General features: G+C 40.7%; 1 protein-coding gene across 2 annotated transcripts in view; it reads left to right on the top strand.

Moving 5' to 3' along the window:
- Window positions 1-19,852, top strand: part of TTC27 (tetratricopeptide repeat domain 27) — a 169,957-nt gene that overhangs the window by 2,891 nt on the left and 147,214 nt on the right. For both annotated transcript variants that reach the window (XM_059405454.1, XM_059405453.1), the window contains exons 4-5: window positions 5,905-6,045; window positions 10,567-10,669. In XM_059405454.1, the coding sequence (XP_059261437.1) occupies window positions 5,905-6,045; window positions 10,567-10,669 (244 nt within the window). The remainder of the gene's footprint in view (window positions 1-5,904; window positions 6,046-10,566; window positions 10,670-19,852) is intronic.

Raw genomic sequence — 19,852 nt, 5'->3', positions numbered from 1 at the left:
CAGCCATAACCTGACAGCCACAGTAATTAGCTCTGTACACATCACTGTAGTGAGTCATTGTGTTATGTTGCAGTAGAATAATTGAAATTTATAATCCTGGCTCTAATCATTATTGAAAGGCTAAAAGATCTTCTGTATCTTATGTCTAAGAAGGGAATCGAATCTGCACTTTACAAAGGTTTTCATCCAAAGTGATTAAAGTAAAATACCAAAGATTATGTCTCTTAAAGAGAAATGCTTCAGTTGCCTAGAAGCTTGCTTATATGGAACATCTCACCCCCTCTGTTATTGGGGATGAAACAGTTTCTGCCTCTTCAGCCCTGTAGTGTAGGTTACAAATTCACCAAATAGTCAAAGTCCTAGTGATTGTTGAACAGAGATATGTGGGGCAAGTGCTTAATTCATGTGTTTGGTCAATTTGAGTATCCTGGAGATGAGAACACAGAAGCTCCCAGTGATGAAGGAAACTTGTCAGAGGTGTTACAGCTGGGCACTTGGGAGCCACTTTTCCTGGGTCCAAACCCAGCCCTCCTTCTGCTATACTTAGGTAGAAGCCACCTGTAAAGTCAGGTTACAATTCAAGGCAGTACAGAAATAGGTTACATGAGAGGTTGGACTGTAAGAATATTGAAATTAACCAAGAGATGTGCGGAATGAGAATTTTGCCAGACAGTTTAGCTGGCCATGGATAGGGAGTTGAACTGAAGGGTGCTGAGCAAACGGACAGGTGGAGAGGAGCAGGAAAGGCAGTCTGGGTGCAGTCCCATGAGCGGAAGTTCAGAGGCGGGAAGAGCCCGGTGGGAACCGGATGTTTTGAGACTACTGGAGAAGCACCGACAGGTCAGACTTCATGGGATTCAGGCCAGATTGTAGAAAACTTTGAGACCTTGATTTTTTTATTTACTTAGAACTACCTCATACATTCAAAAAAAGCATATGAGGTATAGGGATGAATTTTTAATGTAAGGCAAAGTCAGTCCACAATACAAAAATCTAAAAATCAGACCCATTTTTCCCGCCTGGCATCTGGGAGGGTGGGGGAGTTGGGGCTTCTTTTGCCTGCAGGGGATGAGAAGGGGCAGAGGAAGGCCAGAGAAGGGGGATGAGGGAACCAGGCCATGGGAGTCCCCGCAGGAGGGATCCTGTTGCCCCCGCCCCTCTGCTGGAGCTGCCCAGCCTCCCGCACCCTCGGCCTCCGGCGCCCTCTGCCTGGCGCCCTCTGCCCGTGCAGGCCTGTACTGTTTAAATAATAAAACTCCTTTGTTTCTACCATACTGCTTGAGAGAGAAACATTAGTAGCGTTGTAGAACAGAGCTTCCCGACCGCTGTTCCCCAGATGTGGAGCCCCTCTGCCATTGCAGTGTCTGTGTGGGACCTGGCTGGGGTGGGGACAGCCTTTGAACTGGTCTCTTCTGGTCGGCAGCATTGCTCGTTCCCTGCTGTGCCCCACTAATCATAGTGTCTCTGCATGTGCTGTGACTCGGAGAGGGTTGCAAGTATTGGCTTAGGAGGTCCCCTGTATGTGCTTTCTAATGGTGTCCCCAGCCTCCCCTCCCATGAGCCAGTCCCATGAATTTCATGTTAATCATTCCATTGCTTTTCTTCATAGTTTCAGCACCTATGAAACTCTAGAAAACATTGTTTAGTTTTGCCAGTTTTTGAACTTTAATGAATGAAACAAACTATGATTGTTCTGTGACTTGTTTTGCTAAATGGTTTATTTTTGAAGTGAGACCGTTACTCATTTTTACTGTTGTATAGTATTCTAATTGTATGACAGTACTGTAGTATATATGTATATATGTTTCCTTGACCCCCCCAATATATTCCTTACAGTGCTTTCAGGAACAGGTCTTCTGGAAATCATTTGCTAGAATTTCAAAGCACAGCCTTCTGAAAAAATGACTGTTTAGTACAGTGTACTAATAGAGGAGGCTGTTTTTACTGGCCCTTGGGCTGTAGGTGACATCCTGAGGGCTGAGAGGATGATCTTTTAATACATGTGTAAACCCTTCCCAGAGCTAGGGAGCTCTGGTGTAGTATATAGAGCTACGAGAGGAGTTGCTATGCCCTAGAGTTTATGCATGTTCAGCTCTTCTTGGCAATGTCCATTTGTTTGACAAATAAATAAATAAATAAAAATCTTAAAAAAAAAAAAAAACACAGAGAGAGAGAGACAGAGAGAACGAACACAAGCAAAGGGAGTGGCAGGCAGAGGGAGAAGCAGACTCTACTGAGCAGGGCCTTTGATGCAGGACTCTGGAATCATGACCTGAGCCGAAGGCAGAGGCTTTAACCCACTGAGTCACCCAGGGGCCCCTGTCAGGTTGTTTTTAAAAAGAATATTCAACTTATCCTCTTTACCAGCATTCTAAGAATTTGGAAGATGGGGGAGTTGAAGTTTTTAAATATGTCACTTTTTTAATGGTCATTTTCTTGCGCTGTTTCATGTTTTTCAGCCCTTGTGAAGCACAGGTATTTGTGAATATACTTTATGGTCATGGAGTATGGTGACCAAAGCCAAATTCATTTTCCGTGCCTTTAACTTATGGCCTTGTCATTTTTAACACTGACATCTGCGGCTAACCCGTCTCAGAGGAATAACCCTGAAGGTCCATGTCTGAGCAATACTGGTAACCTCCCACACAGCAAGGTTGATCTTAGTAATCTGGTTTTGTGGTAAATTTATCTCTGGCTTCCAGATGTTGAAATTTTTTTCACTATTATGGTGATAAATACTTAGATATTTACATGTCATATGCTGTCTTGACTGAGGAATTATTTCTAAGAGTTGGAACCTTTGCTTTGTCTGTTTTTATTGAAAATATAAGTAATCCTCTTTAAAAACAGACCATTTCTCCAAACCTCTGGAAACAGATTTAGAACTCAGTTGGAATATCACTGTTATAGCTCGGGGGTAGGCAGAGGCGGATTTACTTAAGCAGAAGATAGAAAAGCATTTCATATTTTCATGATGATGCAAGGTAGCACTGGGAAGAGAAGTGTATGTATTTGGCTACTCCTACCTTCACTCATTTATTTATTGTCTTGTTAATACCATCCCCAGAGAGTTTTTTTAAAAAAGATTTTATTTATACATTTTAGAGAGAAAGCATGTGAGTTTGGGGGGGAGGGACACAAGGAGAGGGAGAGAGAGAATCTTAAGCAGACTCCCCGCTGAGCCAGACAGCAGGGCTTCCTCTCATGACCCTGAGATCATGGCCTGAGCCAGAATCAAGAATCAGACACTTAACTGACTGAGCCACCCACGTGCTGCCCATCTCCAGAGAATTTCGAACCGAAGAGTAGGAGGTTTAGTAACCAACCCCTGGCTTTGAGTATCAGAGGTAATGATACCCACGTGGTATACCATGGGCTATCTCTTTGTATAATTTTTTTGTATACTAAATTTTTTGTTATTTATCTTTAAAGATTTCATTTAGAAGAGAATGATCTAAATTTGTGCTAAAACATTTAGATGTGTTTCTCATTTCAAAGTAATTGGAATATAGATTCTTTTTTTTTTTTTAATATTTATTTATTTTAGAGAAAGAAAGAGGGAGCAAGAGCAGGGCAGGGAGGAGCAAAGGAAGAGGAAGACACAGAGAATCCTTAGGCAGATTCCCCATTGAGCGTGGAGACTGACAAGGGGCTCGATCCCATGATCCTGAGATCATGCTCTGAGCTGAAGTCAGGAGCTGGCCACCCAACCGACTGAGCCATCCAAGCGCCCCGGATTCTTTAACCTTTTTTTTTTTTTTTAAAGGTTTTATTAATGTATTTAACAGAGATCACAAGTAGGCAGAGAGGTAGGCAGAAAGAGAGAGGGAGGAAGCAGGCTCCCCGACGAGCAGAGAGCCTGATGCGGGGCTCGATCCCAGGACCCCGAGATCATGACCCAAGCTGAAGGCAGAGGCCTAACCCACAGAGCCACCCAGGCACCCCCTGATTCTTTTCCCAAAGGCATGTCATATTTTCTTGTACTTCACCAGTTTGGTTTGGACTTTGGGAAATAAAGGTGGTTAAATCTTTATTTTGACATCTTTGTATGAGAAGAGAACTCGCTGAGGCTGCAAGACACAGTCTGGGCACATGAAGTAGGTTCTTCTCCCAAGTTCCTAAGTGAGAATGTCCACTGGTGTGTTCAGTACCTTCACTCGGAGCTCTCACAAGACACCTCGGGCTCACTGTGCCTCAGACTAGCCTCTGGTCTCTTCTACATGGGGCGTCTAGTGTCCCTATGTCAGTAGCCTGCCACTGTAAGGTAGTGGTCTCAGTCAGAAGGCTAGAAGTGATGTCTGCAGCCTTTCCTGGTGCTTGGTATGGTCCTGAACCTTCCCCAGGGGCAGGAAGAGATCTTTGGGGAAAGCAGCATGGGGTGGTAGGAAGAACATTGTTTGGGGAGTTGGAATACAGGCTGGGACCTCTGTTCTGACACTGACTTCTGTATTATTTTCAACTGTACTTAACATTTGTATCTATTTCCTTATAAAATTGAGGTAGTTGTAATAATTTCAAAGTAGTTTTTTTTTCTTTTTAAAAAAGATTTTATTTATTTGTCAGAGAGAGAGAGAGAGATGCCCATGCAGGGGGAGCAGCAGGCAGAGCAGGCAGAGGGAGAGGGAGAAGCAGGCTCCCCGCTGAGCAGGAGCCCAATGTGGGACTCGATCTCAGGACCCTGGGATCATGACCTGAGCCCAAAGGTAGTCGCTTAACCGACTGAGCCACTCAAGCGTCCCTCACAATAGTTTCTTAATTATTGAAGTTAAAAAAAAAATTCCTTTACCCTTATTGTAGATAATGATAATCTTTATTTGCGGTTTGGTGGTTCTCTTTGATGTTAAATTTTTATTCTTCTATTATACTCCTCAGTGGTGAAGGTAGGACAGTGGATGAGCCCATAGCTATTACTCTCTTGGCCATATTGAGTACTTCAACAACATACTGACAGAGGCATTATTTGGATTATTTAATTTAATCCTTACAAGAAGGATTGGGTTCTGTTATTTTATTTTATAATTAATGAGGCTTCAGGTAAAAAATTTACCTATGCCCCCAAACTAATAAGAGGCAGAAAAAGAATGCTATCCTGAGTCTGTGACATTAGAGCCCATGTTCCTAGTGGGTAAGCATTCCTGCTATTTTTGTGGCAGCTGTCAAAATTATATAGTATACATCTTGGAAAACACAGGGCACCAGGGTGGCTCAGTCGGTTAAGTGGTGCCTTTGGCTCAGGCCACGAACCTGGGGTCCTGCGATCAAGCCCTGATCAGGCTCCTGCTCAGTAGGGAGCCTGCTTCTCACACTCCCTTTGCAAAAGTAAAAAATAAGATAAAATATAAGAAAACAGGTGCCTTGTCCACTGTAGAAAATCTCTGTTCAGCCAAGGAGTGGACTTTTCAAAGGCATCCCTTTTTTTTGTAGCCTTCTGTTCCCACTGGTCCATGCCACTCGACAAGGTCTCTGATATGTGAGACCTTGTTGGCTCTTTGGCTTAGGAATTACGGAGCAGACCTCCTTTGTAATGACATTTGCCAGCTGATGAAGCATATGTGAAGTGTGTTTAATGTAAGTACTTTAGTAGTAGAGTCATGCTTTTTATTGAGATGATACTTTGTTATAAGTAAATCTGTAAAGAATGAAGCCTCTTTGATACTAGCATTTTCTTGATTTCACGGTTCATCTAAGGTGCAGGCATATAGGTGGCCGTCTACCAGGACGGCCCACAGTTGTGGGTCCCCAGGGCCATTTATAATGTTAGGATTCTGTCCAGTGCAAATTGCTGTGTGCTGGATTGATGCCTTTGTTTCAAAGCTGAATTAATTAGAAAATATGTTACTACAAGACCTGTAAAGATTAATATTTTGTTAAATTAGGTCATCTTGGCTTATGTATTTTTTTCAGGTCAAAGGACTGGATGCAGCTGTTCTGAATCTGCTTGTTCTAGATGGTGAATCAGTCTACAGCCTGACCTCAAAGCCTATCCTGCTCTTACTAGCACGAGTTATTCTAGTGAATGTGAGACAGAAACTGACAGCTGTTCAGGTAAGGAGAGACAAGAAGGCAGTTGGTTCAAACCCAGGCATGACTTTTGTGCTGGGTAGCATCACACTTCAGGAGTGATGCTGACAGTGTTTTGGTGTGTTTTCTAAGTCTTTAGGTATTTCAGTTTAAAATCTGGTGAAAATAAACAAAAACATTTTCCCTTTTTGAGATTCATCTAAAACACAATGATATCATATTGACCCTTTTAGAAGATTCTATAGATATGTGTGTGTGTGTGTGTATGTGTGAATATAAATGTTCAGTACTCTTTTTTTTTTTTTAAGATTTTATTTATTTATTTGACAGAGATCACAAGTAGTCAGAGAGGCAGGCAGAGAAAGAGGGGGAAGCAGGCTCCCCTCTGATCAGAGAGACTGATGTGAGCTTGATCCCAGGACCCCGAGATCATGACCCAAGCTAAAGGCAGAGGCTTTAACCCACTGAGCCACCCAGGTGCCCCAAATGTTCAGTGCTCTTACAGTGGATTGTAATTACTGTTTCCTGGCTTACATCCTACCTTGGTTCATTATTTGGGTTGGATTTAGTGGAGCATTTGTTCAATGTCTGTTACATCATTTCTTAAAGATTATTCATTTAGGGGTACCTGGGTGGCTCAGTGGGTGAAAGCCTCTGCCTTTGGCTCAGGTCATGATACCAGGGTCCTGGGATCGAGCCCTGCACAGGCTCTCTGCTCAGTGGGGAGCCTGCTTCCTCCTCTCTCTCTGCCTGCCTCTCTGCCTACTTGTGATCTCTGTCTGTCAAATAAATAAATAAAATCTTTTTTTTTAAAAAAAAGCTTATTCATTTATTTAGAGAGAGAAAGCCTGTTCGTGCGCACACACATATGAGCAGGGGGAGGGGCAGAGGGAGAGAGAGAGAGCAGCTCAAGCAGATTCCCCACTGAGTGTGAAGATCTTGATGGGGCCTGCTCTCAGGATGCTGAAATTATATACTTTTCACATGTTGCAAAATTCTCTTTTGTGTTTTTTTCAGTGGTTTTAAAGTGTAAAACTGGGGGCATCTGGGTGGCTCAGTCAGTTAAACATCTGCCTCCGGCTCAGGTCATAATCCCCAAGTCCTAGGATCAAGTCCCTCATTGGGCTTCTTGCTCAGCAGGGAGCCTGCCTCTCCCTCTCACTCTCCTTCTCTCCCCACTGTGTTTTCTCTTTGGCTCCCTCACTTTTCCCTCTCAAATAAATAAAACCTTAAAAAAAATCTACAAACTGTTAGTTCTTGGGGTATACAAAAATAAGGTGTAGCTGCAGACTATAGCTAGTTGACTCCCATTCTGACTTTGGTGACTTGATCCATGTTACCAGATATAATCTAAATTTTATAGGAAACCTCCCAATTTCTAAGTATGGGCTGAAAAATTTTGAGAAACACAGTTTTCAGCTGGCAGAATATAGACTTGGTCTGTCCTGTATAAGGGCTTATTTTCCTAAATATTTCAGTTTAGACAAAAGGTGAAGAGGCAAGTTTTGCCTCTGTTGCTGACTGTCATGAAAGCCCAAGGAATTGGAATTACTTTTACTAGAAGGGGTTTTACTAGATGAGTTTCAATGTCAGGTAGACATAAGGTCTTATCCTTGATTTTTTAGCCATGTTTGCTTGAATTAGAAAATTTTTCTGGAGTTGATATGACTTAAATGCTCTCTTACAGAATGACTAGTACTTGGCTCTAAATCAGGTATCACCAAGGCACAGAGCTGCCAAGTGGCATTATTTTCTTTCTAGTGAGACTAGAGTCATTAATCAGCGAGTGAGACAGTTTTAAATTTTGTTGGTGGAAAACTTTCATCTAAAATTTTGATAAGCTTTATTTATTTATTTATTTATTTATTTATTTATTTATTTTTGAGATAGAGAGAGTGCACTTGAGCAGGAGTGGAGGGAGAGAGCTAAGCAGACCCTGCTCTGAGCACAGAGCCCAAAGCAGGGCTCGATCCTGTGACCCTGAGATCATGACCTGAGCCGAAATTAAGAGTCAGACACTTAAGCAACTGAGCCACCCAGGCGCTCTGTTAAGCATTTTTTTAAAAAAGATATGTATAGTGTCAACTTAGGAGAACAAGTGGGTATGCTAACTGCTGGTTGTAGATGTCCTACTTGGTAGGGATGTAGAGACAAGGTACTTGAATTGCTTGGCAGACAGTAAACAACTTCTGAGCTGGGCTTACAACCCTGTTTTCTTGTTACACGTCATCATGCCAAGATTGCTTTGAGTTGAAATTTTGCCTTTCAGTGAAGTCACAAAAATTCTTTTTTTCTTTGGATCTGTAATATGTCATTTTCTAAATGATGATATAAAAATGACTTCTTTGATAAGTGAAATTAAAATGAAAGAAGTATCCTTCCTCTATCCAAGTTAATTTTAACCTTTTAAAGTTAGCTTTGAGTAGGCTTACTTGTAAACCATGTCTCAAGTTGTTCATTATGATATTTTTGTGGAACCATAAAAGAAGGTGATTTTTGCCCAGTCCTCTAATCTGTGATATATAGGTTAGTATGAGTAGGATGTAAATGTTGAGTAAAAAGAGTCTTGGCTTTGAAATCAGACCAGAGTTTGTCTGGCTCAGCTGCTATAATAACTGGGTGACGTTATGCTATTTAATTTCCCTGGAATATCAGTTTTCTTATTTACAATTATTTTAAAAATGGAGGGCACCTGATTGTCTCAGTTGGTAGATCATGCGACTCTTGATCTTGGGACTGTGAGTTCAAGCCCATGTTGGGTGTAAGAGATTACTTAAAAATAAAACAATGGAATAAGCTAACAAACTTTTTTGGGTGCCTTTTTAGTACACTTACGCTTCCTGCCTTCTAGGAGGTTATTGACTAGTGACTTTCTAATCAGAACATTCTGTAATAAGTGCTAAAATCAGTGGACAGGATCTAGAAACTAGAGCAAGGCTTCAAGTTACTTTTTTATTAAAGTGTCAGATTTTCTATTAAGCAGTTCTTGGCAAATAGATAAGGGCCCTTTTATTTTCTGACAGAAAAATAGGCTATGCTTTCTCTATCTTTTTCACACTCTTCTTCCCCCTAGGTAGAGATTTTGGCTTAAGAGTTAATGTATAGATCTGCTGTTTAAAGGTTCAGTATCTGATTATATATATATATATTTTTTTTTCCTTAAAGTTTATTTATTTGCTTGAAAGCGAGAGTGCATGAACAGGGGGAGGGACATGGAGAGGGAGGGAAAGCAGACTTCTCGATGAGTGGGGAGCCTCATGCGGGGCTTGATCCCACAACCCTGAGATGCCGACCAGAGCCGAAACCAAAACAAAGAGTCAGACACGTAACCGGCTGAGCCACCCAGCTGCCCCTGATGTGTGTTTTATTTATTGATTGATTTGTCAGAGAGAGAGAGAGAGCGCGCACAAGCAGGCAGAGATGATGTATGTTTTCTTAAAAAGGCAATCTCTGACTGGCTCTAACTTCCCATGTCTAAAAAGGGAAAGTGTTTGCTGCCAAACCTGAGTCTCTTGTTGCTGGGGCGGAGAATGGCACCGAGGCAGCAGAGGACAGACTTGCTGTTTCCTGTATGGGCTTCTATATTGGCTTATTGCTAGGTAGTTTTTTTTTTTTTTAAATAAGGATCACTTTTTTTTTTTTTAAGATTTGATTTTTATTTAGAGAGAGCGTGCAGGTGAGCAGGAGGGAGGGCAGAGGGAGAGGGAGAGAGGGATTGTCCAGCAGACTCTGCGTTGAAAGCGTGGAGCCCAATGTAGGGCTCCATCTCACAACCCCGAGATCAGGACCTGAGCTGAAACCAAAAGTCAGATGCTTAACTGAGCCATCCAGGATCAAGTATTTTATTTTATTTTATTCAAGATTTTATTTATTTATTTGACAGAGAGAGAGCACAAGCAGGGGAAATGTTAGGCAGAAGGAGAGGGAGAAGCAGCTTCTTACCTTTAAATCCAAGGTAATTCTTACAATGTGGTTTGTGCAAAATACTGCTTGGAGCAGGATAGAGAGATGAGCAGGACGTGACTTCTTGTCTTACTGAGTAGATGGTGGACAACACTGAAAGCTGACCTCCGTGAACGCAGCGGGATGTGTTTGCACCGGTACAGACAGTGTGCTAGAATTTCAGGGGAGGGAAAAAATAAGCACCCGTCCCTGGCCCCTTGTCCACTCTGCCTCCCGGAGGAGCCGCTGTGTGGGTTACAGCACTGAGGGGGTGCCACAGCGGACGGCTGGTGACAATGGCAGACATTTTAAAGAAAGAGATAGTAAGTTCTAAATGGCAACAGGAAGCCCAGCTGGCTAGAAACAGAGACTCTGAGAGGAGGGGAGGCGGGTTATTTTTGCAGAAGAGGGAGAGGCGGATTTGGGTATTACTACTGAAGACCTAACAGTGGATGGGTATGTTTGTGGAAGAGTAAGTTTAATTTCACAGATGTTAAAAAATATATATGTTAAAAAAATTCTAAACACTAATGGCAGTTAATGTAAAAATCGTTTTTCAAAAAGGCTTTTATTTTCAACTTACGTGGTACTTTCTTTCCCTAGAGTTTGCCGTGGTGGACGCTAAGATGTGTGAGTGTTCACCAGCAGTTACTGGAGGAGCGCTCCCCGCAGCTCTCTGCTCTTGCTGGAGACTGTATTGAGGAAGGTATGGAGCAGACTTTGTCTGATGCCCGCACGCAGCTCCGGGCTCATTTCTCAGCTGAGACAGTCCTTTTCAGTTTGGGTCTTTTTTTTTTTTTTTTTTTTTTTTTTGTAATAGGTCATAGTAGCTTTCTGGTTGAGGTTGTTTCTTTTTCCCCCCTATATTTCTAGGTATGGAATATCACAAATTATTAGGGTGTCAGATTATAGAATTTCTTTTTGCCTTTGAATTTTAGAAGAGGTAATTACTGTCATTTATATTACCTATGCAGAAAATGGTTTGTTCCATGCAGGTTGCCATGATTCTATCACAAATTGCTTTAAAGTATTTTAGTATTTTCTTTGTTCTTTAATCTGAGAAGCCTCTTTGGAAACAAATGTAAACTTTCTTTATTTTAAAAAAAAATTCCTTAACTTTCCTTACCTTCTCTTTTTGAATCATGTACAGATGTTTGTTTTATTTAAGATTACAATGTTTATGTATTTCTCTCTTAGAACAAAAAAAATTGAGAAATTAATTTTAACCAACTTACCTTGCTTAGTCATATTTATTACGGCACAAACTAACATCCTCTGTAGTGTATTCTGGCCTAGCTTCTTACTACATAGATGTTCCTTTCAAGGAAACAGACTCCAGTTGGAGTAAACTGTGCCAAAATAATTACATGCAGAGTAGACAATTACTTACCCGCTGTCCTTTTGAGCACATGAAGAAAGCCTTTGTTTTTTTTAACATTTGGCAGAAACTACATTTTACTAAGGATGACAATAGGTAGAGAGGTATTTTTACATTTTATAATATTTTTCATTATATGTAATATACATATATAAAAGTACCTAAAATGTAAATGAAAGTGTAAACCACACACCTTCCCATCAGTGTCTTCCCCAGCCTTTGTTACCGATGCCGCTTACATTTCCTAGGGAGGCATTTTGAAAAGAGGGAAAAATCTTGGGTACCTTGACACTTGGATTCCCTGGGGTTTTGGAATGATTATTCTTAGCAAAAGTTGCAAAACAAAGAAAAACAGAAACATGTTCCATTGCAGTGAAGAAGCAGTTAAACACAGATGAACTTGGACTTGGTAATGAACTTCTGTTACAGAGAAGGAGTTTGACCTTAGATGTCTGGTTCCAAAGCCCATATTCCTTTCACGTAGTGAGAGCATGTATGGTGTGAGTGTGTGTACTTGTGCATGTGTGTGTATAGTGCTCCCCCTTACCCAGGATTTTGATTCCTCTGGTTTCATTACCTGCAGTCATCTGTGGTCTGGAAGCAGATAATCCTCCTTCTGACCTATTGTCACAAGGTCAGTAGAAGCCTTATGCCAAATCATGATGTCTGTGTCATTCCCCTCACTTCTTATCACATGGGCATTTTATCATCTCACATCATCGCAATAAAGGTGAGTAGAGTACAGTAAGGGATTTTGAGACCGAGAAAAAGTGTAGTATATATAGGGTTCATACCAGTGTGGTTTCATGTATCCACTGGGGTCATGGGACGTATCCCCCTTGGATAAAGGGGAATGCGGGGGAAGGAGTCGTTTGCATCCCTCTGGGTAGAGGAGCAGTGCTCTCTATTTAATGGAGTAGACATTCATGAAAGCATAAAACAACTTTTAACATGTGTGCATGTGTCCTTGCAAGAGGCTCCCATACTTTTCTTTAATCTGTTTCCTTCGAGGTACATCTGTGTAGTGAAAAACTGGGCCGGATACACAGGAGAGGACATTAGTTTGTGTAGTAATAAATACTACTAAGCTCGGTAATTTGGTTGAAATTAATTTCTCACTTTTTTTCTCTTCTACGGTAGAAATACTCAAGCATATGCTAACCTTAGATAAAATGAACATTGGTACGTGATTCAAAAAGGGAAAGTAAGGAAAATATTCTTCTGTGAGTACAGGAATTGATTCATTTATATTATGTTTTGCCAAGACTTAGACCATTTATGTTCTTTTAGGATTTTTAGGTAATGCAAGGCTGTGGAATAAGTAAGGACGTGTTCAGATCTTGCACATATATATATTCTGCTAGGGAATTTAAACCTGACATGTGATAGATTAGTTGTTTTATTACATATAAGGAGTTAACTTTTTCTTTTTCTTTTTTTTTTTTTTAATATTTTATTTATTCATTTGACAGACAAAGATCACAAGTAGGCAGAGAGGCAGGCAGAGAGAGAGAGGGAAGCAGGCTTCCTGCCGAGCAGAGAGCCCGACGTGGGGCTCGATCCCACGACTCTGGGATCATGACCCGAGCCGAAGGCAGAGGCTAAACCCACTGAGCCACCCAGGCGCCCCAGGAGTTAACTTTTTCTATACGATGATGTTTCTTAAGTAACAGAACTGAAAAACATTCTATCCTCCTCTCCTACAATAGTCTTTGGTTTAATGCTTTTGGATATAAAAGATTTTTATGAGTGAATTTAGCCCTCTAAACCATCTTTGTTTTCACTAAGACTGTAGATTCTCTAGGCTGTGAGTTTCTTGTGAGCTGTTTTTTTTTTTTTTAACTTTTTTCTGCTTAGCATAGTGCCTAGAAAATAATAAATATTTAGTACATATTTGTTGAATAAAGACAGCTAAGGTTTATTGAGGCCTTTCTACATGTACTTTTAGGGAAGAAGTTTTAGAACTTCCTCTCTTTGTCCTTCATCTCAGTAGCAACAACTTGTATCTGACTTAATTTCTATAGAAGAGTTTTTCAAGAGTGGAATATTATACAGGAGTTCAGACAAAATTGACCCCACTTGGGTGCTGTATGGACTTTGAATCTCTCCTAATAGCATTGCCTAGGGGTGGAGTGCTCTTCCAAATGAAATACGGAGTGAACCTTGGAGAAAATAAAGACCTGATAAGCAGACGTGTTGTCTTCTCTAGTAAAATGAAGCCTGTGTAGCCTGTGTCTCCCCCATTAGTGCTGTTGCATATTTTTGAAATGATGTGGGAGATGCTCCGTAAATGAACTTCGTACAGAGGAGGAAGAAGAGTGAGGATGAGCTTCTGGTTCATGAAATTGGGTGAAGTTTTGAAAATCAAGGATGACTTGAACATCACCGATAGTAATGGGGGAAAACTTGCCTTTTCCAGAGGATAGTGAAAGCATTTGGAATAAGATGACATCATAATTCAGCCCATGGTTTGATTTTGCAGAAAGGTAGTTACATTATACTGCTTAGGATATTATAGTTTCCTATGCTTTATTATACTTTTATGGAAAATTGGTAAGTGAACAAAAAAACAGGGTGTCATTGGGAGTTGTTTTTTTCCTTTATAGGAAATCAGATTTGATACTTTTGCTATCGGGAGAGTCACATTTCTTTCCTTAATCTCATATTATATAAATTTGCATTTATGTCTCCATTTTTACCACATTTCGGTGACGAATGTCTGTAACTATTAGTTATTAAGAAAAGGAAAAAAATACCCTTCCTTATATGCCATTTTAAAAGAGAAGAATAGTGTGGTGTGTTTTAGAGAGAATTCTGTTCTGCGGGGTAAAATTAGGTTTCCAAATAGAAAGAGTTAACTAAGATCTGGAAAATATGACTCTTAAGTGACTCATTCCCCAAGTGGTCTTGATTCTTTTCTGTATTATATTTCAGCATATCATTTAATTTGCTTACAACTAAGCATTTTTTATGTTGCTGTTCTAGGCTAATCAACGACATTTTTCATTTTATCTAGTCATAAATTGGCCCATTTTGGCTATGTTTAGGTAGACCTGCAGATAGTCTTAAACTGCAATGTTTCATAAACAATTTTATTAAAAAAAAAAAGTTTTGTTCTGGGATTTGGCCCAAATGTTGACCAAGCCGTCACTTATAACTGAAATATTGCTCAGTGTCCAGAGAAGGATATTATATTTGAAATGTTGCCCTTGAAGGATCATGAAAAAGTTGGCAGGACTTTTTTCAGTCCATGAAACAAAAGCGAGGACTTCATGAACAACAGTGATCTTTATGTTTTTGTCCAGGAATGTGCCATCAGCACAATGTAATGGAACAGAGCCTATCAGAATGTCAGCATAACACTGCTGGACTGATCACATCTATGAGAGGAGTGAGTTAGAGCCTCACAAAGTACGTTCCCCAGTGTGACTGAGGCACTCTTTTGGATGTCACACCAGGGAAAACGAGATTCTTTGAAAGGCTGCGTAGGTGCTCACACAGCCATGTAGCATGGGAGCCAACACTGCAGATGTATCCCATACAACACACGAGATGTCATACCACAGCATCACTGTTTGAAGATGAGCTTACAGAGAAGTCTGTGTAGGGTGAGCAGGTCGAGAGGCTTTGTCCGAGAGTTCTGCTGTAACATTGACAGGCAGCTCTGTGACTCTAGGGTTGGATTGTTTCCACATGAAAAGAGCTGATCAAGAGATCAGTCTCAGGGTGCCTGGGTGACTCAGTGGGTTAAGCCTCTGCCTTCGGCTCAGGTCATGATCCCAGGGTTCTGGGATCAAACCTTACATCGGGCTGTCTCCTCTGCAGGGGGCCTGAAACAAAAGGAGGACCTCTCTCTCTGCCTGCCTCTCTGCCTACTTGTGATTTCTGTCTGTCAAATAAATAAATAAAATCTTAAAAAAAAGAGAGATTAGTTTCTTGGTGACTGATTTTTATTTTTATTATTATCATTTTTTTATTCTTTTAAAGATTTTATTTATTTGTTTAGTTGACAGAGAGAGACATAGCAAGAGAGGGGGCACAAGCAGGGGGAGTGGGAGAGGGAGTAGCAGGCTCCCTGATGAGCAAGGAGCCTGATGCGGGTCTCTATCCCAGCACCCTGGGATCATGACCTGAGCCGAAGGCAGACTCTTAATGACTGAGCCACCCAGGGGCCCCTGCACTAATTAAAAAGAAAAAAAATTGATACTTGGGAATGAATACATGTTATTAAATACACCAAGTATGATTAATTATAATTATTCATAGGGATTTCACTTTAACATAGCGTTAAAGTAATCTTATGAAAGGGGTTTTGGTTTAGCATACATTTTAAATGTCATGGTGACATTTGCATCCAGAAGGTCATGAATATTCATTTCCACGGAGAACCTACTGAATTATTAAAGTAGTAAATATGCATTTACTGGGTTGACATGTTCCTCTCTTTTTTAAACCCTGAGGCATCCAAAGCTCAAAACTGTGTGTTCATAGTTGACTCATTGTTTTCTGTCATACTGTGCATCTAGCCAGTTCTTAAATCTTATCAGTTCTTCCCTAAGGGTCCCATGTGCAGCCTTTTCCACTCCTATAAGTTGTATCCTAGGCCCCGTCCAAAATCTTTAGTTTGGAAAGTCCCTTTAGAGATTATTTTGGTCACCTAACTAACTCATTTTACAAAGAGCTGAGACTCAGATTGCCCAGGACTCAGACTTATGATCTAGAGTTTGTAACTCCAAATCCTGCCCATTCTTCTTTCCGTTACATTTCTGCAACTAGTCAGTAGGGCAGAATTCTAGTAGCTAATAATGATGATGCAGTTAACGGTTCTATAGTGCTAGCTCCATACCAAGCACTGTTATGTCTTTAAATACATTAGCTAGTTTATTTCTCACAATAACTCTATGAGATAGAACTGAAGAGTTGACAGAGGATGGTAGGGTGGTGGCTATAATGTGTGTTGGGTTTTTTTTAATGGCTTTTTTGAAGTATAATTAACCTATAGTATTTACTCATATTTTGAAATGTGCACTTGATGATGTTTTACATATGTATTCACCTGTGAAATGATCACAGTCAAGACAATTAACAGACCATGGTGTTTTAAGATCTGGCTTACAGTTTCTACTCTGTCACTGGCTCCCTGTGTGACCTTAGGCAACTCATCTGACTTCCAAACCAGGATTCTTTCTGTGTAAAATGATCATTGAATCCTTTCCAGGTATAGAATAATGTGATTCTTCTTAGGCCAGCTTTCCACTCATCCTAATGCTATAATCCACTGGGAAGATTGTATCCAAAGAAGTTATTTCCTCTTTCCCTGGGTACTTTCCGAAATTACTTTGAGAGAGAATGCATTCCATTGTTAGGATCCATAACTGCTGCAAAGTGCTGCCTTTTATTAGTTAAAAAAAGCTGGGTGGGGGCGCCTGGATGGCTCAGTTGGTTAAGTGGCTGCTTTCAGCTCAGGACATGATCCCAGGGTCCTGGGATTGAGCCCCGCCTCAGGCTCCCTGCTCAGCAGAGAGCCTGACTCTCTCTCTCCCTATACCTGCTGTTCTGCTTACTTGTGCTCTCTCTCTCTCTCTGTCAAATAAATAAATAAATAAATAAACTCTTTATTTTAAAGAAAAAAAAAGAGCTGTGATTTCGTCACTTAACAACCGCTAGCTGGAGAGCCGCTAGCTATCTGTGACTATTTAAATTGAAATAAAATAAAATAAATGAAATAAAAAATTCAGTTCCTCCATTTCACTAGCCCCATTTGAAGTGCTCTGAAGCCACATGTAGCTAACGGCTACCATTTTGGACAGTGCAGCGGGTGAATACTTACATCGTCAGAGAAAATTTTATTGGACATGACTACTGTTGAGCAACAGTGACTGGGTGGGTCTGTCCTTCCTTCTATCTGACCTGCCCCCCCAGTTACATAAGGCTGCTGTCACTATCACTTCATATCTCAAGGGTTGCACCTGACTTGTAGGCTCTTTCTTGACCTTCGTTCCTTCTCCCTCATCAGTACTGGATTGGTTTTTCTAGATACCAGTTTCATCATGTCATTATTTCTGATTAGAGAAGCCCTTAATGATTTCCAGTTTTACCTTTGACTTTATATTTTCCACCCAATTTCATATTTAATAAAAATGGTTTTCGGAGTGCTTGCCATGTTTCAGTCACTGTGCTGGGTGCTAGGGATATCAGTGCATGCAGGAGGCAGGGGCAGAAGTACAAGTAGAAACAAGGGTGTAAAGAGGAAGCAGTGAACCAGAGGATGTGGTTAGTCGAAGCCCGAGAGAGCAGAGAAGGCTTCATAAGGTACCTCGTGCATGAAGTGACTCTCGAAGAATGACTAAGAATTTATTAGGTGAAGTTGGAAAGGGCATATAATGTATACAAAGAGAGACACAGAGACTTGAAATGTTTTTGTGCATTTTGGAATTCTGGTAGTTCCGAATGGCCGGAGTAAGTATGGGGCTGGTTCGTATGTCAGGTGATGAGTTGAATGGTAGGTAGGAGCTAGGTCACTGGGACATAGGATTTTCATCTTGATGGTAGCCATCAAAGGGTTGTGCACTTGTGCACTCCTGGGATATTCACTGAGCACCAGTATGATAGGCCAGTGAACAAGAACCATGTGGACCCTCTTTTGTGAGCCTTATGGAATAGAAGTGAATTGGAGCCAAATTTCTATCTGCCTTTCAAGGCCCGTCCTTTAGAAAGGTTTGTTCAACTACCCCAGCCTTACGGATTTCCCCTCTTTGGTACTTATGGTCAGTGCCACACAATCTCACATCATGGTAACCGTGTATTGAATAATGATGATGTGTCTTCCCCTCCTAGCTCTTCTTCCCCCATCCTCTCATTAGGGAAGATCAGGCTTAAACCTTGCTTTAGGATCTAACACAATTCTAAGCATCTGTAATATTCAGTAGATGTTGATTAAAAGTCAGATGGAATAGAGGGAAATTGTTGAGATGGGGAGAGAGGCAGGAAAAGGATGGAACATTGGAGGGGCAACAGTAGGAAATCAGTTTGAGAAGTATGAAGGTCAGGGAGGAAAGGAGCTGTTTCTGTTTTTGTTTTTGTTTTTGTTTTTGTTTTTATTTTTTAGAGGAAATGAGTTGGAGTTGGCTAGCACTTTCCTGTTTTGAATGATGTCACAAATCTGTGAAGGCTGGCTTATGATTACGAATTCTTAGGATACATTTTCCACCTTTTCCTAGTGTCATTTTTCTTGCTGACCTCTTCTGCACGGCCAACTTACCTCCTTTTAACCTTCACTGAAGATACAGTTCTTTGGCTTTCAGCTTCACACGGAGTCTCCTGCTAGAGTGACCACTCGGGGTGGTTCAGGCCTCCTCATCTTTTGTCTTTGGTGTTCCTTGCAGCCATAAAAGTGACATTCTCAGGATCCTAAGGTTTGATAGTTCGCTTTAGGGCAGAATATTGTGTCAGTAATGCTTAATTCCTGAGGTTCAGTTTTCATTTAGTTTCTGTTCTCTGAGTATTCCTTTGTTCTCAGCACAATTGGTAACATAAAACTATATTGCACATTTTCTTTATTTATAAATAAATAAATTATTATATATAATAAAATATAATTTTATTTATAATTTATAATTTAATATAATTAAATATAAATTAATTATTTATAAATAAATAATTATTTATTTATATACAGACTTTGCTCTACTTGATTTATTTATATACAGACTTTGCTTACTTGATTGATAGCCTTCTGGTACCTACAGCATTTAATATAGTTGACCTTGGCTTTGTCCACACTGACTCCAAAGAATTGTACTTCGGTTTCCTCTTCTTGAGACTCTGCTTAGCTACTGCTGTTGCCCTTGTTTTGTTTTCTTTCAGGATCAGCGTGGGTACTTTCATACTTACATACTTACATTTCAACTTTCATATAAAATCTTATTTTAATTCCTTCTCTGACAATTCTTTAGTGGATTTTTAGCTTTGCATAATTTATACCTGTGAGGGAGCCGGTATCCTAAAGTCACCATCGTTAGTCCTCCTACTCCAACATCACATGATCTACATTTGCTAGTTAACAAAAAACGTCCAAGGCCCCCACAGCAGATCCTAATGAGACATATAATAGCAAGTCCCATGCACAGGGAATGTTTTTGGCACCTGAAATTCCTGGGAGCTTAAAGGGCTTTCCCTAGTGGTGCCTGGGTGGCTTAGTCGCTTAAGTGTAGGAATCTTGGCTTGGGCGCAAGTAATAATCTCAGGGTTGAGAGACTGAGCCCCACTGTGGGCTTCAGGCTTAGCACAGAGTCAGTTTGTCCCTTTCCCTGCCACTTGTCGCCACCCCTCCCTCCCTCGTGCATGTGTGTGCACTCTCTCAAATAAATAAATGAATGTAGTCTTTATTTTTTGTAAAGCCTTTATTTATTTGGGAGAGGAAGAAAGCACAAGTGGGGGGAGAGGGAGAAACAGACTTCCCACTGAGCAGGGAGCCCCATCCAGGATCCTGGATTCCAGGATCCTGAGATC

Source organism: Mustela nigripes, chromosome 7 (genome assembly GCF_022355385.1).
Source record: "Mustela nigripes isolate SB6536 chromosome 7, MUSNIG.SB6536, whole genome shotgun sequence".
Classification (NCBI taxonomy): domain Eukaryota; kingdom Metazoa; phylum Chordata; class Mammalia; order Carnivora; family Mustelidae; genus Mustela; species Mustela nigripes.
The sequence above is the reverse complement of the archived record's forward strand: the minus strand, read 5'-3'. Positions and strand labels throughout refer to the sequence as shown.